Genomic DNA, 26526 nt, shown 5'->3' with positions numbered 1-26526 from the left:
AACGTCTGAGCCGTCTCCGTGAAGTCACTCTCTCTCCGAAACACAGACAGAGCAGCGGCACAGTCTCAGCGGACAGGACCGCAAAACATTGAGAATTAGTTCAACCAAGGCCAGAGTGATGACAGGAACAGGAGGTCCATCTTGGAGAAGGGTGTTTTGGCAGCAGGGAAAGGAAAAAATAACATGCCTTCAGGGCCAAATGTAGTTTTGTCATACCCATAACCAGGGTAATGTGAACAAATAACAACAAATCTCATGTGCAAGATAGACCATGATAACTCCCAAGTAAGCAGCCCCGAGCATCTTTCACCAAAGGGACACGAGTCCTTCAACAGGCCTCTCGATATAATGTTAACCCCAACCGACCAGCTGGCCCACGGACAACCTCCTCTCCTGCTCTCTTACATCTGCCACTCACCGTTCACTGGTCAGACACACACACACACACACACACACACATATTACAAATATACCTAAAATGCAATAAGGAAGGCTGTTTGGAAGCGACCTGCTCTCCAACTAGGCCATCCGGTCCTCCAGAAACACACGCCAAGGAAAGCGTTCATCAAGTCTAAACCACATGTTATTCTGTATCGAGCACACGACATAAGGTGGGCCGAGCATATACAAGAGTGCCCGTTGTAAAATAACTTTAAAAAAAACTTTAAGGCAGTGAGACATTGTCATGCTTTACCCAATCCAGTTTTAACAGACACGTGGCTTTCTGTCTGCACGGGGAATCAAGAGGAACAGCAAAGAGGTCAACAGCTGAATATGTCATTTATATTCAATTAGCCACATTATTTATAAAAGAATCAGTGTGTCGTTGATATATATATATATAAAAAAAACACACTGCCCATTAACCTGTGGTCTATAAAAGGACATATTCTTAGCAATTAGCCCACGTTTCCCAAACTTATCCAGCTGCCTCCATTTCAAAATGACTATAATTCTAAACAACGTGGTAATTTACAAGGCAGAGAGCGCATGCCTGGTGCCGGCTGATTATGGCTTTTTGGAAATGTATAAAGACCGTGGTTTCCTGGAGGGAGACCACATCAGCTGTCGTATTCATAATTATAGCATTTCTGCTATTTCTAACAATCACGCACTTATTTATTTTTTTATTTTTTTTGGAATCTCTGCTATTTCTGTCATGTAATTATCATATTCATTCACTTTGTTTTTCTGACATTTACCGACGTTTTTCCGTCACGGATCAAGATGACCGTGACCTCGTTTTCTAGCACGAGCGTCGCTTTCGAGTGCTTGACTTGAACCCCCCCCTCCCCCCCCCTTGAACACGCAGTAACCTTTCTGACGACAGCTCCCATTTCAAATCACATACTTGATATGAGAAAATGTAAACGACTATCTCTCAAAACTATGATGATAAGTATAAACTTCATTTGGAGGGCTGTAACTCAAAAAGCCAATCCAGTTGTAACAGCTGCTCCACAGAACCCTCACTCCATAAATTTAGGGTAATTAAGGCCCGAGCTCCACTAATGAACCTGACCAACAAGCTGGAGGAGGGTTGTTGCTCCGACACCAGGTGCTGAGGCCATTCACAGGAAGTCTCAGCAGGAGTAACACCTGGGAGTAATAAACCCTTTCAGCAGACAACATCTCAGGGCTGCGCCACTGCGGAAATACGATAAAAGCTTCCGTGCAGAGAACATATAGTGAATAAACAGTTTGCAGTTTAACCACAATTAGGTGCACATCATAAGTACCGCTAAACTGTGATCAGGAACAACTTAAATCTGATTGTTCAAAGAGTTTGCAACTGCATAATTCCCAAATGTCTTATATATATAGAGAGAGATATATTTATAGATATAGAAAGTAAAGTAGTATTAGTAGTTCCGGAAATGCATTCAGATATAGAAAATGAATGCATAAAGAGAAAGTTATCTGGAGGGCAATTAGACCACAAGTTGAGTCATTGCTAAAGGGGAAATGATTAATCATAAATGCTGCTGTCACGCTGATACCAATCAGTGGACCATGAGGGATGTTAGAAACACCGTTTTTTAATCTGAGCAATAACGGTAACAAGTTTTTTTCCAGTTACGGTAAAGCTGCACAAGTAGTCACACCGGCGAAAGAAAAACAAGGTTGAACCATCATCAAGAGCCCTGAAACGTCTGTAATCTGCTGTAAGTTTTGGGAGATGATGTTCTCACAGTTTACAATATAAATAACAGCAATGCTACCAACGCGTGTGCTATTTAATTTCAGGAGGAATTCAGTATATAAGTAAAAGAACACATCAAATATTATTGCAGTATATTAACAATGCTGTGTGTAGACAACCGGACCGTGTTGTGTGGACAGAGCTGCCCTCTCCACTCCGTGATCATTAACTTGGGCAAACTGCTGTGGGTACCACTTAATCTCATAAGCAGAACAGTGGAGAGTGAAAAGAGGTCTATTCCTAATATCACACCAAAGCTTGAGTCAATGAGGGAGCCGTCCCCTCCCTTCCCCACTCCTCTAAAAGGCCACCATTGTATGAGAAGAATTGCCATGGCTACTGCCTGCGAACTGTAAGCCTTTTAGAATTATTAGCATTCCTCTCTACCCCGAGCACTGTAGCAAAACTACTCGCTTTACCATCAATCCGCCTTGAGAGAAACACACCATTTTCTTTTATTAGAAACTAAAGGAATTTCCATCTGGCTGGGAATTAATTAAAGTCGAATTATGGGCTGCAGCAATATTGGACTAGCCAGACAAATTCAACAACACCCATGGAGGGTAAGAGTGAATGCGGCCTTGTTAATGAGCACAGTAAGAGGCGAGCAAAGCTACCGACTCAGCAGTTATAGGGCAAGATAGCCATAACACAGATAACAATGTGACTATTGATATGGCTACACAAACATCTTTATACCAAACGTATGTTTTGCAAAAGTGTGCACATATATTCTTTTAGCACAATTACATCAGCCTCAGTACATTTTCAAAACACCTTTTTTCTTTTCTTCGCCTATTAAAATCCACTTGCCACTTTTATTTAAAAATATATACTCGTTTTCAAGTGGTTTGTTATTTACCATATGTATCTATTGTATCCGTTTATTGCACGTGCACAATTAAAAGAAACAAACCTTTTTTTATATCCAGTTTTATGAGAGTCAAAATGCACAGCAGTTTTTCATGGGAATGGACAAACCTAGTTAAATTAATCATATTACAGAAAAATGTAATGCAATATAGTGATTACTCAGATGGGGAGTGTCTGCAATGTAGGATAAACAACCAGAAACCACCCAATTCTGAAAGAATGTAACATTTGTATCTTTGTCAGTGTAAGACAGGGAAGCTGGCGGAGACAATGTGGCCACTATTAGACAGTAATGAGGACGCCTGGACCAATGGTGACACAACAGGCTCTGTTCCACAGGCAACCAGGGAGGCTCCACTATCAGGCCTGGTACTCCTCCAGTCCTTGGCACCTCCACCGATGCAGAAAAAGTAGGTCTGCGTGAGACCCAAGGGGAGCAGCCGCAGGGCCCGTGTCATTCCACGGGTTGTGCCAAAACGGCTAAATGGCAACCGTTTCCCTGGAGCATACGACCGACTACAGTTTCAGTTTCACCTATCCGTGTTGTTCCAGGTACAGGTTGCAAGTCTCACTCGACTGAGCCCTGAGTGGTACCTGTGAGAAAGGTGGCATGCATACGGATGTGCTTTGGGTGTGGAATACCATAACGGAGAAAAGAAAATCCAGCACGCTGATCATTTTTACTGACTTTAATAATAATGGTCAAGACTTCCGGAAGGGAAGGAGCAAATGGCCAAAGCATTGTTAACAATGTAAGTTGAGTACAAGTGAGTGGGAGTGTGCTGAATGTTATTAGTTCATCACAAATCAACGGAGTTCAGATAGCAGAGTTTTTAGATCTGTCAAAAAACATTTTGACGCGCACATGCAAAATAACTTTGTAGGAACAATAGCTGATGTTTTGGATCCCATCTATTGTTACGGAAACTGCCCAATCAATGTGTGTGTTTTTTTTGGCAGACGTACAGACTAATGATACAGAAGAGCAGCTCATTCTTAATCACAGTCGCAGGTGATCAGGAAACCTGGGCCGGGCTCTGCTGATGAAAGAGAGAGAGGGTTTAACTCAGTCCAACACGGTGATACAAGTACATATATCTGCTGACATGGGTTGTATCTGGTTACCTTGGTAACTGCCTGTGGCCTGGGCACTCCCAGCCAGTCGCAAAGCTGATTCCTCTGGGGGCGAACGGTGGCAAGGTCACTCTCCCTGGAACAGACACCCGGTTACATACAAATATAGAGCTACATACCAAAAAGCATTTAACACTGAAACGATATTTAGTAACCGCATCCAACGTGACAACTAACCAATTAGCATCACTGAGCAGGGTCATGACATCATCCAACACTTCTGGATCTATGACATCATCGTAGGTCAGAAGCATCTCGTACATCTGGCTGGCCGTGGTCTTTCTGATCTAGAGTTGTTAGAGAGGAACAGTTAATCACGTTCATGTTGTAGCTGTTGTTACATAAATTAATGACTTGGAGTCTGGACTGAGCCAACTGCAAACTTCAGTGCGCTAACACGTTCACAATGCTAATGCTAACATGCCGATGTTAAGCAGCTATATTGTTTACCATGTTAGTTAAAGTGGCAATAGACCTTAACTTATCATTATAAAGTAAATGTTGACTGCAACAATGTAATATTATAGGATGAAGACACCATCAGCATTTAGATTGGTTCCCTGTAATACTTTTACAACCCAGTTCTGTCCCCCAGGCTGAAGGCTCGATTTACAGCAGTAAAAAAAAAAAAGAAAAAGAAGTGCTTCAACAATTGCGTCTGCAACCAAAACTGGAAGAAAACAGCACGTTTTCCCTGTTTGCCATTGACAGTTATTGGTCGCTATCCCCAGTTACCAAAGAGTATCAACATAAGTGCTTCGTGTCCCCAGTAGCAGAAATGCTGGAGGGAAACAATTAAAGTCAACGTGGGAAACGAAATGCAGTACGTCCTGTACGTGTTGATGGAAGTTGCTCTGAAGAAATTAGACGGTGATCCAAGTTGTCTTTTTGACAGCTGTGCCAACATTAAATACCATTTGGAAAAGCAAGTGGGGTGAAGTGGACTGTTTCCACTTAAAGAGTGTTAGCATGCTAACAATTGCTAATTAGCATTCAACACAAAGTTCAACTGAGGCTAATGGGTACAACATTTTAGAGGCTAGTGATCCCTTGGCTCAAACAAAAAGCCAAGGGATCACTAAATCACTAAAGAATGCAAAAACAATATCACTGGCAATTTCATCCGGACGAAGACACATTTCACTGGTATTTAGAGAGTGTGAATGTTTTACCGTGAACCAGAGCGGCTACATTTTCTAATGCTGAAAGACGGCTCGTCGATGCTTCTATAGCTCTCGTAAAGGATAGGGGAGTATTCCTGTCTTGTGAGCTTACCACGGGGAATGTATGGCAGAGTAGCATCAGCAGCTGGGACAACACTTTCTTCCTCACTTCACCCGGGAACTGGATCAGCCCACAAAAGCTGGGAAGACGCAAACAGCGCGGTCATCACGGATGCCTCAGTGCAGTACATCACTGAATGAGTCAAGATGATGGAGACTTACACAGATATACAGGCGCGCAGCTTGGAAATATCTTTGGCCTTCCTGAACTCTTTGCAAAGATCCAACAGGTCCAGACAGAACTGATGACTTCAAGAAAAGAAGAACAAAAGGACAGAAAAACATAAGCTCTCACACATATTCATATCCTTTTTTTTATTTTTAAACAAAGCTTTTGCAACACTCACTTCTCTTGTGTAGTGAAGATCTCAAAGCAGCTGTTGGCAAGCATCTGATTGAGCATCTTCAGAAAAGGAATAGACACCCTAATAAAGAATAAAGATAAAAAGAAATCACTGATTCTGTTTCTTTCTATAAAGGAAGAAACAGAAAACACTGCCACTATTTTTCTGGTTGCATTTTAAGTATATTTGTTAAGAATGAATCCCTAAACGTATTAATAATATTGACAATAAACATGAGGAAAACAAATTGGAAGAATATGAAAATCAAAAAATATATATATGTGTACACATGTATATATTTATACATATATACATATATACAAAGTGTTCCATAGAAAGTCATAATTTACATAATCACATTCAAAGCAAAGCACAAAATAAAAGCAAAATGAAAACAGTGCAACACATAACCGAAGGTAAAGAACTATTAATTACATTTAAAAACAGGCTGACATATCACACTCCAGTCTTCAGATGGAAAAGGGTGTGAAGTAACATATTTATGGCCGTGTACCTGTCATTGCGGAGATTGTCTCTGAAGATGCTCAGCAGCGTATCTCCAAACGGCGTCAGAGCAGCACTGGCGTCCTGAATCCCTCTCAGGTAGTCAAACAACGACTGGGAAGAAAAATGCACCTGAATGGACGCAGCAGAGAGCGGCAGTTAATGTGGAGCCGCCTGATGATCAAACCAGTGGCATCACTCGCTGTGGTGAGCTCGCTTGTTAGCTTGCATTTAGATTTGTTTGTATCGACATCACAATGAAAACTAAAAAAAACACTTTTTTTTCTTCAAGTTTACTTGAAAAAAGGGAAGCTACGGTAACAGGGCCATGTTCTAAAATGTTGTACTGTCAGTAAATAATAGTAAAAAAACAGAAGTGCACATTGGTTTGAATATAAATTACTGATAAAAACAGAACACGTGCCTGTAATAACTAACCGTGTGTTTATTAGTGATCGTGAACTTGGCCATGAAAAGAAAAGCAGTAAAAATGATGATGATATCATCGGGCTGCAGGAAATAAAGTGTCAAATCTTGACGCTTGCAACATAGCAACAAAACACAGCAACGCAATGTGATAAAAACAAAGTTACATGGAACCGTTGGGTCTGATATCCTAATCTACACTTAAATCCATTCGTAATCATCATTTTTTAAAATTGTATTTGCGTTTCAATGCCTAAATGTCACTTCAAGCATTTATATTTCATACTACCAGATATATAATACACAGAATAGGGTTTCTCCATCTTGGGAGAAACCCTATCTTGGGACTTGGCCTTATGATCTCAAAAGCAGGCCTTCAAAGCAGTTCTTGGAAAGTTCGTGGATGCTCCGTCTCTCTCTGGCCTGAATATGCGCCTGTGGTGTGAGAATGGTAATCTTGGCTCATGTATTGATGCAGCATTGGCTCAGTTTCCGGCATGCAATCCAGTAAAAACATAATAAGTCCCTTCCCGTCCTTGAGAATGCATCTGTGGCAAAAGATATTGGAGGTAAAATCAAGACGAGAGCCAGATCGTCTCTGATGGAATATGTTGACAGCCTTCATTGGCGGACGAGTTCAACTTCACTGCCGCTACTCCAGGCTTTAAAACTTATCTTTCTTCTCTTTTTACATCCACTAAAACACTAAAAGTTAAAAATAACCCAACCATCACAAATCTTTGTGAGCAGGACAATCTTTCGAATGATTGGTTTTAACAGGTTTAGGTCAAACTGGAACGGGAGGGAGAGCTTGATCAGCCCCTGTTGGGGCCCCTGCTGAGCCTCCTGGGTGATTCTGTGTAAGGGGTCAAGAGTGGAAAGACATGCTTTTAAGCTGTTATTTAGCAAAGCATAGAGGAGGTTAAAATGATGGGAAATTCTCGCTTGTCCGTACCACGAGGGACTGATCAATTTGTTCTGGATAAGTCGGGATCAACGCTTCAAGCTCAAGTAGTGACATTGTGGAGATAAGTCAAGAGTAACACAGCCTGATATCTGTGATTAAAAAAATTATTGAAAAGACATGCATTCTAGAGTATGGGATTACATTGCAAAGACACATGGCTCCCCCTGTTGGCCTAGATTTAACAGCCGAGAGCTGACTTTTCCAACTCAAAACAGGCAGCCAGTAATAATCAGGCCTTACTGTGTGATGAAATGTGAATAAGGTACAACGATATAATGTTAAATGTCTCTCTCATATGACATTTTCAGGAGTTCTATATTTTATACCAGTGATGAAATGTTGGAACAGCGTCCTTAAAAAGGGAAATAAAATGCTAAAATCAGTTATATGTTTCCTACTAAACTCCATACACTATATTGTTCATCTTGAGAACTTCTTGATTATGGCCTTGAAATGTGAATAAAGTTATAGAAACCTCCACTAAAGCAACTGTAGGTTAAAGTAAAAAATATATACAGATTTAATGACAGATTAAATGACATTATAACATGAAGTGTCTTAATAAGGAGAAGGGAAACCATGAGATGGAGAAATGTGGTGCTCCTTATCATAGATTGTACAATTTGCTGCAGGGATGGAACACCACCCTCTTTCAAAATATGTAGCCTCATCTGGTGTTTTGAGATCTTAGCATACGATAGCATTCCGCGACCACCTTGCCCGCATTTGTTTTCCGTTTTATCTTTCAAAGTAAATCTCCCATCTGTACGTCATAATGCTCCGATTTGACAATTTTCTACTCCTCTTAGCACAGTTGACCTACCGTGGACTCGGTGATCCCTCCCACAGACACAGTGAGGCCCAGCAGGGTGTGGTACTGATACTGGGGCAGCCCAAGCAGCTGGGTGATGTACTGGAACGCTTGTGATGGAGCATTCCAGTTCAGACTGGTTGTGGTCTCACTGAAAGACATAGCAAAGTGGGAGAGAAATATAATAAAATATATTGGTTTTGATTTTATGCATATTTGACAGTCCAGCCAACTTGTTATGCTGCAAGTTGAGGGGCAATGGTGACTCACACGGGGAAAATGCTCAACAGCTCCTCTTGCTGTGGGATGTGAGGTACTGCAGGCTCTGTGCTGTGGAGGAGGCGCAGGAAGACGTTGCCAGCGTGGGCTCTGTAGCGGTCAATCTTCTCTGCTGCCTGCTGGGCCAGGCAGCGCATCATACACTTCACCCTGCATACGGAAACGTGGGAATTAAAAGTAAATAAAATCATTTGTTTTACTTTAGCCTGTTCTTTATTATCACTTAAAAAACGGCATGATCCAAGTTGGGTCGGCGAAGGCTGAGTTTATTGTGGCCACACCTTTAGAAATAAACTGACTGACATTACCACTTGTATGTCCCCTGCTGGTGACATTCAACCCAGTGTCGAGTTCTCCATTTACTACTCACAGATCTGGCGGAAGGATCTCTGGAGCACTGCTGGCCACCAGTAAAGTCACCTCCATCAGACTCGTCATCGCTGCCTCTCTCACCCTGGTCACGGCACAGAAAAGAGTGAAGACTTTATGCTTGAATCTACCCTCCACACACTGACCTGGGTCAATATGATCCAAAAAACTAACATAATCTTTTAAAAACAAACATGACAAATGATACATTTACACATACAAAACACAAGATAGCGCAAGGATGCATGACATCGTTGGAAGATCATATTTTAATGGCGCTACATTTGGCAGTTTTCTAGGCAAATTAGCTTCATGGCTGCAGGGCACCCTTTGTTTATGCGAAATGTTAATCAAGACGTTCATGCAAATGTCACACCCAGAAACAGGTGCACGGTGGAGAGGAATCTCTCTCTCTGTGTGGTGTGGGCTGAGAAAAGAAGTAGAAAAGCGTATAATAACAGAAGAGATAAGGACGCAAACGAGAAAGAATGAGGGAAAGAAAAAGATTACAGTGTGAGAGAAGATGCCCATCCCATGTAGTAAGGACAAGTGACAAGCCTGGTGACATTCCTGGCGAGGCGGCAAGCATGGCCTGGGGCTACTAGTGAGACAGGCGTGCATGTCACGTCTTTGTGTCCCTAGTTGGAGGGACAGAAACACACCAGAGGCCTCAGGCAGAGGAGCATTCCTAATACCCGAGGCGCATTAAAAGCACACGTGTGCATTTGCAATCGGTGTGTTTGCATGAAAGTACGATGAAAAAGGAAGTTAACTTACCAAGCGCCTACGTCCCCTCTGCTGTCTGTCGTGTAGTCATTCATACTGTGAAGCAGCGCAGCGTACACCTCCGATACATTCTCCGAGCATAGAGCAGAGTCTGGGGAGCCGTGGGCACAGACAACCACCTTCCCACACACTCTGATGGAGGATTACAAATAAATGCATATTTAAAAAAAAAAAAGACCCCAAAAAGGTTCATCAGAGGCGGTACAGAAGCTCATGACCTGGATCAAAGGGGAGTAATTTACTAAACTAATGGACGGACACGTCGTTCAGGTGTGTATTTTCGCATTACCACCGACACAACAAGGCACAACAAAGAACAGAGGAGAGACCGAGGGTCCTTCAGAACTTAAGCCTGAACCACAACAACTACATTAAATAAGAAAACATAAAATAAAATGAATAGATAAAAATGTGTACGGAAACTCACTGAGCAATTGCTCTGACTGCATCTCTCCTCGACTCTGTAAAAGTCCCCTCCTTCTGGCTGACGGTGCACATCTGCTTGAGGCCTTCAAGGATCTAAAACACACACACACACACACACGCACACTTGATATCTAAATACTGAGGCAGCGAGTTCTAAAATGGCTAGAAAATGTAAACATCCTCCAAACCGACCTGCTTCAGTTTGCTCTGGATCATAAATCCTGGAAGACAGCCGAGGGCAAGTGCAGATCCACAACGAGTGAGCATCTGGTGACTCTTCAGCCCTTCAATGTACTGAGATACCAGCACATCTACAAACACACACACACACACACACACACACACATGCCGTGCAGAGATTAACTTCAAATTCAGCACCAGTTATAACTAGTGGAACAAAGAAATAATATCCAACTCACCCTGCATTTGTGAGTCCGCCTTGCCCAGCTCGGCCTGGTAGTACTCCTCACACAGAGTGGACAAGGCTGATACTACGACCACCTGCAGACAATAGAGAAGAACGAAGCAAATAGAACAACAAATAGTCTTTTTGAAATGAAAAGCAGCATTATAATAAACAAACTGTGTCAGTCTTGACTTGTAAATGATCTGCTTCTCAAACTTCGAGTATTTAATTGGCTGGAAAAAGGGAAACATTTACATTTTCTTTGATCCATAATGTTACTTGCATTTTATAAAGAAAAGCTCACCATGTTGCCATCCTTCACGCCACTCTTTATGGTGTCGTCAATAAGCCATTGCCAGCCAGCTGAAACAAAGTGGCACAACTTCAGAAACTTTGAGCGGATGATTTTTAAATTATATTTAAAAAGCATAAAAGCAAGAATAAACTTACAGATTACAGGGTCGTTCTTAAAAGGCATTTTGGACAGCGACAGCTTTTCGATGAGACAGCACACTGTAAAGAGAAGAAAAAAGTGATCACATCTACTGTATTATGTGAATTTAGCATCGCTTATCATCTTTCCTCTTGTTTGTGCGACAGCCAGCTCATTAAAACCAATTAAGTGCTTCGTGGAAGCCATATTTCTAATTGCCGTGTGACTTACTTGCTGGCCTCATTAGCTCTCCACCAAAACCCCTAAAACAAAAAGGCAGAATTGTGATTAAAACCCAAAAAGTTTTTACATTTTTCAAACATACTGCTAATTAAAAATATATCCTTTCCACTTACCTGTACTGTTTTTTATCATTAAGCTGAAAGTAAGCCAACGAATGAACATTAGCAACAAGGGGGGGGGCATTTGGCTTTGGTTTATTTAACTTCGAACAACATTTTTAGTCGGCTCGTTTGGGCACACGTACCGTCTGGTGAATGTTCTTTAATGCATCCACACATTCTGAAGAAATGATGTCCACCACAGTCCTGTCGGACCAATATAAAGAGACAACTTGTGAGATTAATCCCAGTTCAAAGGGAACATTATTTTAAAAACCTATAGTAGCTGCATCATGAGCAGATATATAGTGTTCTCGTTTTTTTTGAGCTACACTCGTGAAATTTCCCTTCATGACGTTTTACAAAATGTGCATGGACTAGTTATTCCACTAACTGGGTATTAAAGTCTACCTGTTGGTCTGAAGGCCCAGTTTGTACAGAGCGTGTGTGATCTCTGCACATGCTAGGATGGCTCCGTGGCGACCGTGGAGGTCAAAACCCACCGCCGTGGGCAACAGCTGTGGCAGAACTGAAAGAACAAGGGAGAAAAACTAAAAAAGGAGCAAAATCTACTCGCGACCAATCATTATAGGTTTCTGACAATTTCCAAAAAGGGCATGTCTCATGAGCAAGTGTCTTTCTCCATTGCCTGTGGAACAGGTAAGGTGACATTGTTTACCCGTGGTTGCCATATAATCAGGTGCTTGAGGCGTCAGGTTGTGGAGTGCCTTAGTGGAGAGCTCTCGGATCACTCTGTAGAGCACATATAAAAGGATACCGCCATATATGAAGACAGGCAAATGCGTCAACTAATTTAACATAAAGTGCACATTACCCAGAGAGTCTCTGTCTACTTTACAAGTAGTAAGAAAACCAAAAAACTGAAAAGAAAACACAGGACATGCAAATGTACCAACACACACACACACACACACACACACATGCACACACATGCACACAAACTCACATCCAAAATACATAAATACAAGTACGTACCCATCCCAGTGGTTGATCTTCATGGTTATCAAATGATCTATCATGGCCTTGGTGTACTCTGGGAAACTGGCTATATAGACACTTTGAAAACAAAACAGAAAGCTTTAGCTGCATAGCTGCCAACTGTAACTATACACACTATATCCACTTTTCTACATCGGCATTCTGTTTTCTTTGTTATGTGCAGCTCATAACCTGAGGCTAGCATCTTTCTTCATGTGTTCTGCTTGAATGTTTGTTCTGCTGGTGGTGACACACTTCCCGCCAAAGGTGACACTTTTCTATGTTGCATTTCATATCTTTAAATGCGGGAAATGCACTTACAAAAGATGGCAGATGTTCATAAATCTAATTGGAAAAAAAACAACATATTCTTCACGAGCAGTAAAACTGCACAGCTATAGCAACATTAGCAATGGTTTTGTTCTGGGAAGGATAACAAATTAAAAAAACTTCACATTTATGGGTACTTTACTAACCAGAAATCATGTAATGTCTGCACACGACTCTCCTTTGTCCCGAGTGTTTTTTTTCTCTTTCGCCAATAGGGCAGGAAGACAAGATGAAAATCTTTTGGCCGGCAAGTTCAGCCATGAAGTTGGACTGGTTTCTATTCGTCACTTCCTTCGTCGATGAGGAAGGATGGGACACTAGCTGTCGCCACCCACTTCATTGTTTTGGCTCTTGTAGCATTTATTCAAGTGCAGCTTTACTTGATTACTGTGCGACTCAGACAATATGACTGCCACTGTGCAGAATACACAGTTTCTTACCTGATGTTCAGATAGCAGTTGTTGAGATTCCCTACAGCATAGTAGTCTGCTGCAGTCAAGATGTCAATGCCGTGAGGAAATGTCCCCTATTGACAGACAAGCAGGCAATAAAAGGCTGAGACGTGTCAGTGCATTGTGTAAGAACGGTCCACGTTGTTCAACACTGAGCAGATTAATCTGAGAAGGGACGTAAGTGATTTGGTTCAAACTGTATGTAAATGACCTACGATATAAAGAGAGATTTATGGCTCCAGGACTGTTGGCATATCAAATGTCTCCCTGTAGCTGTACTGGGAGGCTATCGCTTTGCTTCAAAAGCTTTCACTGACAAGTTTGAGCAAGACCCGGGTGATTGGCAGCAAATAAACATCAAATCTCAGTAATAGCAGCCACAAACCTGTCTGCCGACATTCTCCTGGAAGGCAGCCTGGGACAAAATGATATAAAAATTAAAAGCCGTCATGTAACTGATCATCTTTGATTAGGTTATTGTGGGATGTTGACGCGGGAGAACTTACAGAGGCAGCTCTGCGGCAGTTGACATTTCTGTCGAACACCGCTGTGATCACCAAAGAACTGCAGAGGAAAAACACAAAGAGTGAATTAGACTGGAGAGGGTAAATTATCTGATAAAAGTGGTGTGCATAGAATTGTCCTCTCAACATCCTAATAGTTAGTTACGAACCAATGACTCGGATTAAAGTGATGTTTAAATCTAGATTACGTCATCACCATGATTGCGGTGCGCAGGTTCCTGGAAGGTTTTTGTAGTGCAGCAACATTATGATTAACCAGGAGTCTGCAGTTGGGAGGTTGGGTCTGAGGATGTTTTTCACCCCAATATCGCTCCTCTCTACACTGCCTCTACAAGTCTCAGGAGGGCGTGTGAATGTCAGTTATTGAAGGGGGGCCAACTTACTTTTACATCACAGCGTGACAGCCTGAGAATAACTGCTGTTGGCCTTGTTTCCTCTCCTCCCATGTTCCCTGTCTCCTAACACTCAGGGCCTGGAGCTTTACTAACTGCCCCAGCCCCGAGGACTTGGAAACAAAAACACTCTGGCTAATGCCCTCCAGGATATTTTGAATCATGTCTGTGGCTGCTACACTTAAATAAGTGAACAGAGAGAACTGTGTGCGTGTGTGCCTATAAGTCACTTAGTCACACGTTTACAAAAAAGTATGTTTTTAAGTAAATGTCATCAAGTTGTGATGAACAGAGCAGGAACCAGCTTGTCGGAGCACTGTTGCCAAACGGCGACCGAAACCTACAGCAACAGGCGAAACCTGGCAATCCTGTAGGCTAGGGAAAGGGAGGGTGTTGTCACGGCTGCCGATGGTAATGGTAGTCACAAGGGGTTCAAACTGACACCGCCGAGCTGGTCTGCACAGTCAGAGGCCACAGGTTCATACATGCACACCGAGAGAAAGGAGACTGACGAGGAGGCAAACCGTTACTATTGACAAAGACTGAGCGTACGTCCCTGGATGATATGGCACCCGTGTGGATGTATAAATATACACGTTTTAAGAGGTTACTCATTACTGGTCCGAGAAAAAGGGCCTTCTTAGTCATTATTAATTTTAGCCTACTGACCAAAAAAAAGAGTATTTTTGCTGGGCAAACTGCAAATAAAACACTTTATTGACCACAGCTCCCAATAAATCATAAGCCCCTTACAGACATGGACCCCTGACGATAATCTGATGCTCATTTAAAATGCCACGTCTGAATAAGCAACCTGTCGTCACGAACAATGTATAATAAAAACATAATTATATGCATGGATGAACGTCCACTTACATGCAGCACGTGAGCCAACGGGAACAAAATGAATCCCAACTGCCGTTCAATGTGTGCGTTATCAACGTTAAACTTGAAATGATGCAAATTAGGTCTCCCTGCCCTCTCCTTTGCCAAATATCACGTGAGAATGCAGCGCTTTGCCTTTTAAACCAGAAGTTGTCATGAAAATGAATATAAAAGATGCATATGTCTTACTGGCTAAAAGGCAACAATTAAACGGGCACATACAGCCAGCTGTGTTAAATATCACACGTTTAACATGTCATTTATTTATTATTTATATTACCGTGACATTACATTGACCTGCTGCAGCCTACTTTAATATAAAAAAGGACAAAAGAAGGCCACATATCAGCTGGTTATGTGGGGACATGCAAGACTGATGTAGCACAGAAAAAGGCAGTGAATGACTTCCTGAATATTAAAAACAGTTTATCCGGTTTCCATCTCTTGAGTGTAGCTGCTATTTTTTCTAAGTAGAGGAACATATTTAGGAGTTCATGTACACACTGGTGGGATGATATCAATGACGGATAGTGGGGCTTGTCACAAATACGTTAATGTTTGTGCAGCTCTATTGATATTTGCCCGGTAAGGAATGATAAACAGATTATGTTGTGACAATTATGGCAATTATGGTTATGAAATATTATCACAAGCCTTTGCAGGTTACCTGGCAATCTGAGTGACAAAAGGCTCCAGCTCCTTGGGTTCGTAAGCCCTGGCGAAAGACCAGCACACGTAGCAGGCGGCGTCACGCACATTGGAACCAACGCTGCACGCTCCCCTCTTTTCGTCGTAGGTCAGGGATTTGACAATGAGTGGCACAACTGGAAGAAGACAACAGACCAACATGACCAACGCAAAGTCCTTGGACTGCAACCAGTAACTAGCTGAATGAAGGTTGTGTGTAGTACATTGACAGAGATGAACATGTTTATGTTGCCTCCAAACTGTGGTAAACATTTCAGATTGTAGTAAAGACTATAATAATATAAAAGCAACACTTTTGCAGCATATTAAGAAGTGGCATAAACTGTTCATTTGAAAGATTTTAAGAAAAACACCCCGGGTCCGAGCAACTACCAAAATAATAAAATGTAACAATTTAAATTATTATTATTATTATCTTAGATTATGATCCATAAGGGGAACATGTCTTGTGTGTGGCTCATTAATCATTGTAAGACTATTGGAAACCTAATTGAATCCAAAGGTAGGGCCTGCACACCTGTTCCTTTCCCATCAGTGAAATAAGTGTTCATAGTCATTTAATACATGATAATTGTTATATCAGGGGAAAGACAAGCACAATGCCATTAACACTGTTATGACTTGGAGGTCAGGTGGTTAGCAATAAAGTCAGCACATTCAGTAAAAGTTATATATCTGTAGCACTTTAGTAGTTTTCTTTAACACAATAAACAAGATCAGCACCAGTTGTAACTGCATGTTTGCAGATGTCATGCCAATCCTGCCAGCTTGATACTGGACACTAGATCAACATTATTATTATTATTATTATTTAATTCCAGGAATTGCAAGCCTGTGAGGTCCTTTCCTCAAAAGACAGAGATGGAGCGGGGTAGGAGAAAGAAGTAGCGAGAGCCCCCACCCCACCCCGTCATGTAAATCATCGCTTAAGGCTTGACTAATATCAGGTACATCAATGGTGCCTGAGGGCCCTGCTGTTTGGGCTGAAGCCCCGCCCACTAGTTAAGACAACATCTCAAGAGAGAGGATCTCACCACACAACTAACGTTGGCAAATAGAGCACACACACACGTACCACCGTACACATTCACAAACACACTCTTTGCACATATTGGAGTGAACATCCTGACTTCGGGCTGGCTGAGGACGACGGCGCGGCTCTCTGCAGGCTGAACACTCGGGAGAGGACTCTGCTGCTACAACCAAAGCAGGTAATGGCTTCATTTTTAAATCATCTCTCGACATTAAGTCACATTTACTGACTTGAAGCGCTTCGTCAAAGCCTTTCCGTGTTATTGTAAAAGAGTGTTTTCGAAAAGGTGCCGTGAAGTCGTTCGTATCATAAAGAGTTGGTATAAATTGCGTATCCACCTGTTACCTGTGGATTATAATTAGCCCCTACTTGTCATGACTGATCCACAGGTAATGCTAAAAAAGTACCCGGCCTCAAAAGAAGACTTTCTAAAAAAAAATGATACCATATTTAGAGATACTTTTCTTTCTTTTTTTTTATACTTTTATAATTTTTATAACATAAATGGACTGATTTGACAACACACCACCTGAGCTGAAACCAAAAATATATTTTAGTTCAGTAGAAAAATCAGAAACTAAATGTTCCGGATTATATTCACAGTCAGAGAGAAACATTATTGGGATTTTTCGAATGATTTTCAGTTATTTAGAAAGGAGTGGCTTTGCATGCTGCAACAACTGGAGAGAAACTTGAGTGACAACTTCTTGCGACAGCGCATGACAAGCAGGTTCCTCCATGCGGCACCCAGCAACACTCAACTCACAGCTTTAGGTGATGTTTCATTTCAAAAGGGGAAACTGAATTGTTTCAGATGCCTCCAACTTCACTGTTTTAAGTAAATGGCCGGTTTCAACAATCGTCACTCATGCTAACTGCTGCATTACATGCTATGGATTTATTAAAGAATTATTTCTCATATGTGTGCATCTCCAGAGCTGTCGAGCTCATCATATGATAATTAGGAGCTGAATGCATCCCGCAGGTGTAGTCATGGGAAGCAGGTGGCTTGTGGTTCCCACGCCGACAGCATAGAGTTTAGTAAGGTTGATAGAGAAAGCAAGTCTCTGCATGCCCTACGGGTCTACAGAGACTGTGTTAGTAAGTGTGTAGTCTGCCCAACACCTGTCTACCTAGCGCCTGAGCAGCTCCCACTTTATAGGACAGATGAGTCGAGTGATATCGGAACGGATAGACAGTTAGGTGTAGGCGTTTGTAGGCTGCTGCTGAGAACACAAAGAAAGGAGTGCACCTATGTAAACATGTGGGGCCACTTTTGCATACAGTAGACAGGTTTTCATATTTAACTATTTCTCCGTTTCAATTTCTAGTCCAGTGAGCAGTAACAGTTGCAAAAAATACGTTAGCCTGAGGGTGCAGTGTTTTAGGCAGCTAGAGATTTTTTCTGCGCAAGCAGCTTCAGGATAACAGAAAAAAAAAGAAGAAAAAAAAACTTGCCAATGAAAGCCACTCTCCTCCTGAACCAGTCCAACAACTCTAGTATAGCCTCTTCAGCTCAGTGGACATGTTGTACAAAAGCTGCAATGATTCATGAGTTTCTTGTACAACAAAAGAAACCACCATCATTTGCTAAACTGTCATGTGGTGTATTCTTCCTTCAGAAAACATCCACTGGTATCAAGATGGAAACCGCTCAGGAACGCAAGCCAAAAAGGCCCCACTACATTCCTCGACCGCCAGGCAAGCCGTACAAGTACCATTGTTTCCAGTGTCCTTTCACCTGCAATGAAAAGTCGCACCTCTTCAACCACATGAAATATAACTTGTGTAAGAACTCCATCTCCCTGATGTCACAGAAAAATGGCCAAACAGCCCGACAGGTCAAGCCTGTGGTAAAGGAAGTCCCTGACAAATCTAAGGACTGTCCGAGCCCCCTGCCAGCAGTTCAGAACAATAGTCCTGAGAAACAAGGTACTAAGGGGAACAAAGCTGAGAGCGGAGGTGACACTGAAGAAGTAGACGTTGGGTGTGACAGTCCAGTCAATAAGGAAAGCCAGAGTGTGACAAAATCAAATACAGTAATAGAGGGAGGGAATGAGAACAAGTCTCTGCCACGCCCATCTGCTTTCTCCCCTGTCACACCCAAAAGTGACGGAGCAGAAGCCTTCATGCCATCTGTGCAGCAGCCAGAGGATTCACAAGCTCCTGTTCCCACTTTCAGCCACCCAGGTTTTCCATGGGGCACGATGTCTTCATCCATTGCCTTAAAACCATTCCCTCCTCCCATAGTTCCTGAATACACTCCTTACCTCCTGCCTGACCGGCCCCTGTATCCACCATACTACCTCCCAGCAAACCACCATGCAAATGAGCCAAACGCTCCCTCTTTCCGGCCAGAGGTTATGGATCCGCCTGTGGTGCCACAACCCATTGCCCCACCTCACGCTTCGCTCTTTCCCCCGTACCCATACAGATATTGCCACCCTCTTCACTCAAACCCCCCTGTGCATTTTACCCTTTACAGACCGCATGAGCTCTCCATGCCAATCGCAGGACCCAGATATCTTCCTTTGGATTTGTACGGCCCGGCCCTTGGGCCAAAGGATTATGACTTGTACGTGCATTCCCGGTCCAGTCTCGACAGCCTCAACACATCTACACGAAAGGAGAGCAACCACGGGCAAAGAGGCGACAAGGAAACCAGGCTGAGTCCTAAAGAGGGTTGTTCAGCGTTGGGGTCCCCTGACAGACCCAGTCATGCACACATCATCCAGAGACACACAGAAGCCCCACACTACACCAACAAGAGTGACCCACAGGCAACCACCCAACTAGGACATACAGCTACACCCATTGAACCTTTCAAAACCGACATAAGGCTTGAAGAGTCTGCCAAAACCTTGCTGCAGTTAAGAACTCTGCATGTGGATGGAGGGTGAGTAAAAAATCCCCAAATATGTATTTGTGGTTTAGTTGAGCTGCAGTGTGTTGTTTTTGCAATTATTGTCCTTTAACTGGTTATTTTCACCTTTCAGATCGGCCGAGAGCAACAGATATTTCTCTGTGCCTGTTTCTGAGCCGTGTCCTAAAAAAACAGCAGACCAAGATAGTGAGAACAACAGAGAAGATTTGACCCCCCTAAACCTCTCAACAAGGAACCAGGACAAAGAAAAAAGTCCATCTGACCACAGACTGAGGTGCTCAGAGACAGAGAACTTAAACAGGGAAGAGTTGCCTCTGAACCTCAGCCTGCGACCTTCTTATAGCAGCCCTGTTCACAGCTCTGCTCTGGGCACTTCAGAAGATCTTGAGCCGAAGCCAGAAACTGAGCTGGATGAAGAACCATGTGACCAGAGGCAGACTGCAGCACTGGCACTCTGTCAGCTAGCCATTGCACGTTCTGCTGCCTCTTCATGTGGCTTCAACACTGCAGATAGGACTTCGGAGAATTACACAGACACTGTAAGTTCTGGCTCACCAAAGAAGACCAAACACACAACTGTGGCTAAAAAAACTGGTGTGAAAAGAGCAAACAGTGGCCAGGCTGATAACAAGTGCCATAAACCAAACAAGAGAGCAAAAGCACCAGGACGGGCTCTGAGGAGGAGGCCTCGCTGCTGCTAAACTCTGACTGTTACTTGGTGTGGAGGACGGAGTATCTGAAGCCTTCGACTCTGCATTCCTAACCTTGAAAAGATCAATTTATTGAACATGCTTAATAAATCAAATGTATATAGCACTGCCACAGGATCAACTGTAAGAAAAGAATTGTGAAATGCAAAGACTCGATGTGCATATTATGTCTCGTTCCCACACTTGATTGTGAAAGGTGAAAAAAGCATTTTTTTTATATGGGATGTTCATATTTAAACCTGTACATTTTTGGATGATGTGGTAATGTATTGTAAATGTACAAATGTTGTAAAAATAAATCATCAGAATTGACTTGCATTAGTCCGTGTATCTTGTGATAACTATCTCAATGTGAATTTGTAGTCACATACCATCTGTCAACCTGGAAGGAAGCAGCAGGCCTCTCCTACCAAGTTCTGCCAGTGCCAGGCAGCCGCCGTGCCAAGCGTTGTCCGTCTCCTGGAAGCTTGAAAAAGAACACACACACACACACACACGCACGCACAGCACGGGTGAAAACGTAAAACACATTGGTGGAATGCTGCATGATAAATTGCGATGGGTAACAATTACATTTAAAAAAAGAAGAAGTGAAAGATGGCATAACGTAGCTGATGGAGAGCGCCGATATGCCCCTCGCATGAACCTACCTGAAGCAGTCCAGCACTGATCCAACCACCTCATCTGCCAGCTCCTTGGGAAGCCTCCCAGTCACCCTTCCAATGCTGAAGGGTTAAATAAAAGATTAATGCAACACACAAACTCTTTCAGGTGAGCCGTCTTTGAAATAGATGACTTGCTAGATGACGTATGAACAGACGGTTACCCCTTTGCTGCAGACCAGCGCACAATTGTTTCCTTGTCTTTCAGTCCTAACAGCAGTTGCTCTGTGGAATAAAATGCACATTACATTTTCTGAGCAGAGAAATTTCGCAAATAACAAGCAATTTAAAAACACAGTGGAGGCTGAAACTGACCAATAACAGTCTCCACTTCCTCAGGAATGTCATAGTCCTCCTCCATATCTTGTGTCTCCACTTCAGGAGTCGCAGCAGTAGCGACTGCAGTAGATTGGGACATGGAAAGGTTTGCTGCTAGTGAGCGGCTGCCTCTCTGGTACCTAAAAAAAACATGCATTTAAACTTGTGACACATATGACATCATTCACGATAAAGAAATAGTTGGAAGGTAAACTGCAATGAAGCAATGCCAAACTGATCAGGGAGCCGTGATTGGTTATGGGAATACTTTTGTTTTGGTATTACTGACATTGTTTACATTCACTGGATTTGTGTATCAACGTGTAGTGCAGTGTGGTTGGAGACTGAGTTTTGGAACATTAGATATAATGAGCTGGCGTTAGGTCTGACCTCCAAATGGCCAAACGGGGCTTCAGGAAGGTGAGGCCAAGTCTCTGGATTAGTTTGACACCAAGCTTCCTCAGCATAGCCTGGCTGCTCTCTGGAAGATGCTTCTGCTCCAGACACTGCAGAATTGCAGGAGCTGGGAACAAATAAAAGACATCAATAGTATCTGTCGGAATACTGTTAAAACGAAAGACGGGATTAGATATTTATATGTTATCGGTATTTGGCTCGAGGCTTAAAGTGCCTTTTCGTTGTGAAAAACATCACCATGTTGACAATTCAAAATGTTTAATATTTGCATAATGTGTTTGCATATCACAGGTAAACCAACAACAAATAATCCTAACTGCTATTGACAAGTTTCCCATGTCAGCTACGTCTGGAGTCTCTACAGAAAGTGTCATGTAGTTAGAAATGTGTAGTAGATAGCATGACAAAGAAAATCCTAGATTCAAGTATTGGAAGGCTTTGTTTTTATACTTTTTAAAGGGAAGAATCTTAAATATTATAGGCCAATGTGTTAATTTGTGAACATAAACAATGATGTTATTATTAAACAAAGGCAACTGAAAAAAGACTACAATGTCACAATCGCATGATTAAATAACTGCTCTTCTGGAAATTCAGTTTTTGCTTTGACCTCCAACTTTAGAGATCAGAGCAGATAAATATAACAGGGGAAAGGGAACCAACCATACTGTAGGAGGTCATCTCTTTTCCCATGTTTGTAAAGAGTTGCCTGGGGGACATAAACAAGATGACCAAATCAGCTTAAGTTGCACGATAGCAGTAATATTTGGGAAGGCATCACACGTTTTTATTGCACGAGCAAACTGAAAAAATACCCATTACTCTTAAAAACCCAATTCATAATAGCTAATTTATTGTCCTTACATCTTGATTCTTTGCACTTCGACATCAACGTACACACAAAAAACATGCAAGTATGGGTCCTGTAGGCTTGTTGACTGAACACAGAGAGGCCGTTTTGAATGCCTTAAGCACCATATAGGCTGGAACCAGGTTACATTACGTACAAAGAAAAGCTTTCTAAACATGTGCCAATGATATGAATGCAATGTCCTTGCTTGAGGGCTGCATTATACTTAGCTGACAATAAGTTCAATCTTGCTCAGGATTTGCAGTGAGAACAGGTTTAATGTGAGAGGCATTGGGACTAACTACTCTTTATCGGCATTCTCATTTGACGAAGAACCGTTTATCTCAAAGCAGTGAATTAAAGTGACAAGATATGACACACGCAGCAGGTGCATTACACACCTGCTAAAACCACTTGTGGTATTGTGTGAGACATACCAGTCATGTCAGCTCTTGTAAACCATCCTCTGCAAGAGTGCACTGGCTTCAAACACACGCAGACAGGTGTACATGCAACACTACAGGTTTGAGGTTGATCAGTGAGTATGTATGTTTACCAGAGACTGCAGGGCACCATCCAGAACCATAATGTTTCTCATTGACTGATCATTGGTCTGGGATATAGTTGTCAGGCTCCAGTCCAAAAAGCCTCCGAGACACTTCAGTATCACATCAGGGCGTGTCATGAACCTGTACAGTCATGTACAATAAAGATACAAAAGCAGTCATAGGTTTCAAAATTAAGACGCCAGTAAAGAGAGTCAAAGAGCAATGTGGCCCTCTACTGGCTGAAAAAGTTATTACATTTACAATAACTATCTGGATTGTATTTTATATTTACTGCGATTTGCCATATTTTTCCCCTTTTGGAGATCGTGATTGGCATTTGCTTTACATTTTAGACAGAGAAGACATCTGGCCTGGACATATGCAACAAGCTTTTGTTATTATGCCAAATGCACTGAGAATAATAACGATGGATTTGGTTTCCCTTTAAAGATAAGCTTTCACTTCATGTACACTTCGTGACCATAGCATGCATTCAGTACAACAACACATGGAGGTGGATTATTGAAGATTATCATCATGAACAACAGAGTTATGTGCACTCTCTTTTTTTAAATCAAATATACTCACTTTGCCTACTTGGTTGAGTCCAGTTGTACGTATTGATAAACTAAAACTTGTTTTTATTTATGAATGGTATTATTGTTCAAATGTTTTATACTGTTATGTTATTGGATACAACCACAGTATGAAAATAGTATGCATTACTTGTGTGGTGTTCATGCACTTACTTTGATACCAGTACAGATGCAGCATCCCGAGGACTACCGCTGACAAGTAGATAAGACTGGACAAAAAAACACATGTGTTACTTGTCGTGTTTGATTACAGGACTGCTGCTCATCATCACATTCTTAGATGTTGGAGTAACTACAAACAAATCAACAAACATTACCCAGGCTTGGTTAACTTAGTTTCTTTTGACATAAAGATGATTTGTTTTGTTGCTGTAATTAGGGATGTATCACTACCTCTAAAACAGCAGAGGGTGCTTTATTATAAGTTACTCTGTGTTGTTACTGGCAACGAATTACTGCTGTCAAACATTTAGAAAGTATATTCAGAAGATTCACAAATCCTGATAACAGAGCCAAGCCACTATAAGGAGCGAGACCTAGACATACAGTCAAAACTCTCTTACGCAAAACAGCAAAATGGAATCAAAATTGTATCAATATTTAACTTGCCTTTGCAATAGCGAGAATGCGGTCCATGGTGGGCTCTCTGGCCTTGCCACTGTCTGACTCCAAATGACCATCCAGACGATAAAGGTCAAAAGGTATGAGGCAGGTCATGGACAGCCACAACAACAACATGTAGCGAGTTTCCCAAGTCTGGAACGAATAGATGGTAAAATGCAATATTGTTCAATATTTGCTGAAGGGAAAAATTCATAAAGGTGTAACTCTGAAGGCCTGAATGATCATGGTTGCCTTGATAAGTAAGGCTAATCTCACCTCAGAGTCTATGGGATCTTGCTTGGACAACAGGTCCAGTACTGGCTGGACATCTGCCACCTCATGGGGGAGAAGCTGCATGAAGATTTTGTAGCCTCTGACCTGCCCAGGAAAAATATATGAATGCAAACACACAGGGGACTGCCTTACAAATCCGGATTACTGAATTAGCTGGGTACCTTTTGTCTCAGTGAAATAAGAGTTCTGGGTTTTACTCTGTAGTGGTCTGATGATGTATTTACTGGTTTATAACATGGGTAACATGAACTTGTTTTTTACTGACCTTACAGATGATGTAGAGAAACTTGAAGGCCAAATGAACCAATGAAGGGGGGGATGTTTCACTCCTCACAACCTCCAGTATCATGTTGAGCATCCATTCTATAACAACATTGAACAGTCGCAAAAATAAATAAATAAATAAATACACACACATGTATACACGTTCTCCAAGTGAATATAGAGTACTAACACAGTTCCAATTAAGAGGCCTTGTACCTAAGTGTGGGTCCAGCAGATGAGGCTGCTCTTGATATCTGTTCATTATCACTGTGGGAGGAAATGTGCAGTGTGATGAATTAAAATGAGACTAAAAACAACCCATCCAAAGCACCGATTCATTTAGTGTCTTCTTCTTTGAAGGGTGATTATCTCACCTAAGAACCTCTGTGTAGCGGACTCGACTGTCCCAGTGTCGCCGTGGACCTCCAGGAGGCTGGAAAGGAGAGCTCTGGTCTCACTGCTCTCACTGAAGTCCCCCAGCACACACGTTTGAACGATGGAGTCCGCTACGTCACCGGAGGATCCATTCTCGGTCTCAGATAAGGCCATTATGCCCGTCGTCCACCTACAAAGAGTGTCTTTGTTTCAGAGGCTGACGTCGGCGTTTGTGGTTGTGGAGTTATGAACAAGTTGACGTTAGCTAGCTAACTAATATTAGCATTGACGAGCAACAATAACGAATCTGAATACAAAAACAATTTGCTCACGAAACAACAAAATGTATGAGCTTGAATTAATAATTAATAGCTACGACACTGACTTGGTCTAGCGGGTGTTCGCGTAAAAATGAATGCACGCAAAATTGCAATTAATTCCATGAAACAATAGCGAAGCAGGATTGTTCATGTCATCTTTCTTATGTGCGTAGTGGTCGTGCTCGCGCCCTGCTACGGAGAGCGAAAAGGTTCATACGGGCACGCGCATCGTAGGTCACGTGATACAACGAGCGCTCAATGCTGTACACTGTTTGCTACTTTCATCTTGTGCTATTTTAAAACTTTTACTCTACTACCTTTCAGAGGACAATATTGTACCTTTTTGACAGCTACCTGTAACTAGCCTACAAGATCTAGATTCTACAACCACGTGATCAGTAGTTCTATTTAAAATAGACACAGATCTAAAAAGAGTATATCAAATATTTCAAATTAGCTCATTTTCAACATTTAGGTGTTTTTACATGTTAATGCATCAATAATAATGGTCCAGTACTGTGGTAATATAATACTGAGAGGGCCCATTCAGACCAACAAATAATAACATGTGCTCATAATAGGTTTGTACATTACTCCAGTTAGTTACATTTTGAATCCATTACTTTTATTTGTAGTATTTCTAGTGTTGTATTTTACTACTTTGATCTAAAATCATGGAATACTTTTTTCCATCAGTGCAATTTCCCAAAAATGTATTTATGATACATATATTACTGGTTCAATGGCACAGCCTGTACCATTGGGATTTGTCAAGTT

General features: G+C 42.0%; 2 protein-coding genes across 4 annotated transcripts; one reads left to right on the top strand and one right to left on the bottom strand.

Annotated features, from left to right (window-relative positions):
* Nucleotides 1-3750: 3750 nt before the first annotated feature.
* tbcd (tubulin folding cofactor D) lies at nucleotides 3751-26044 on the bottom strand. Of its 2 annotated transcripts, none has more exons than XM_034538472.1 (39): nucleotides 25429-26044; nucleotides 25271-25321; nucleotides 25056-25153; nucleotides 24773-24874; nucleotides 24503-24649; nucleotides 24047-24102; nucleotides 23306-23438; nucleotides 22563-22608; nucleotides 21873-22005; nucleotides 21480-21622; nucleotides 21329-21389; nucleotides 21153-21227; nucleotides 20874-20968; nucleotides 15835-15991; nucleotides 13873-13930; nucleotides 13752-13781; nucleotides 13355-13440; nucleotides 12582-12662; nucleotides 12265-12338; nucleotides 11997-12114; nucleotides 11732-11792; nucleotides 11601-11623; nucleotides 11476-11507; nucleotides 11262-11324; nucleotides 11116-11174; nucleotides 10825-10906; nucleotides 10598-10716; nucleotides 10407-10498; nucleotides 9971-10111; nucleotides 9195-9278; nucleotides 8816-8974; nucleotides 8558-8696; nucleotides 6352-6473; nucleotides 5841-5918; nucleotides 5656-5742; nucleotides 5486-5573; nucleotides 4388-4497; nucleotides 4202-4286; nucleotides 3751-4113 (listed from the first exon to the last, which is right to left on the bottom strand). In XM_034538472.1, the coding sequence occupies exons 1-39, from the start codon at nucleotides 25601-25603 to the stop codon at nucleotides 4093-4095; spliced, it is 3564 nt and encodes a 1187-aa protein (XP_034394363.1). In that variant the 5' UTR covers nucleotides 25604-26044; the 3' UTR covers nucleotides 3751-4092. The 2 variants fall into 2 exon arrangements, with proteins under 2 accessions (XP_034394363.1, XP_034394362.1); XM_034538471.1 differs by having other exon boundaries at nucleotides 3751-4116; nucleotides 25429-25937.
* znf750 (zinc finger protein 750) lies at nucleotides 16932-20814 on the top strand. 2 transcript variants are annotated; one of them, XM_034538482.1, is made up of 4 exons: nucleotides 16932-17086; nucleotides 18531-18622; nucleotides 19394-19804; nucleotides 19905-20814. In XM_034538482.1, the coding sequence occupies exons 2-4, from the start codon at nucleotides 18552-18554 to the stop codon at nucleotides 20491-20493; spliced, it is 1071 nt and encodes a 356-aa protein (XP_034394373.1). In that variant the 5' UTR covers nucleotides 16932-17086; nucleotides 18531-18551; the 3' UTR covers nucleotides 20494-20814. The 2 variants fall into 2 exon arrangements, with proteins under 2 accessions (XP_034394373.1, XP_034394372.1); XM_034538481.1 differs by having other exon boundaries at nucleotides 18531-19804.
* Nucleotides 26045-26526: the final 482 nt, after the last annotated feature.

This window comes from Cyclopterus lumpus, chromosome 8 (genome assembly GCF_009769545.1).
Source record: "Cyclopterus lumpus isolate fCycLum1 chromosome 8, fCycLum1.pri, whole genome shotgun sequence".
Lineage (NCBI taxonomy): Eukaryota > Metazoa > Chordata > Actinopteri > Perciformes > Cyclopteridae > Cyclopterus > Cyclopterus lumpus.
This window is presented reverse-complemented; position numbering and strand designations above follow the sequence as displayed.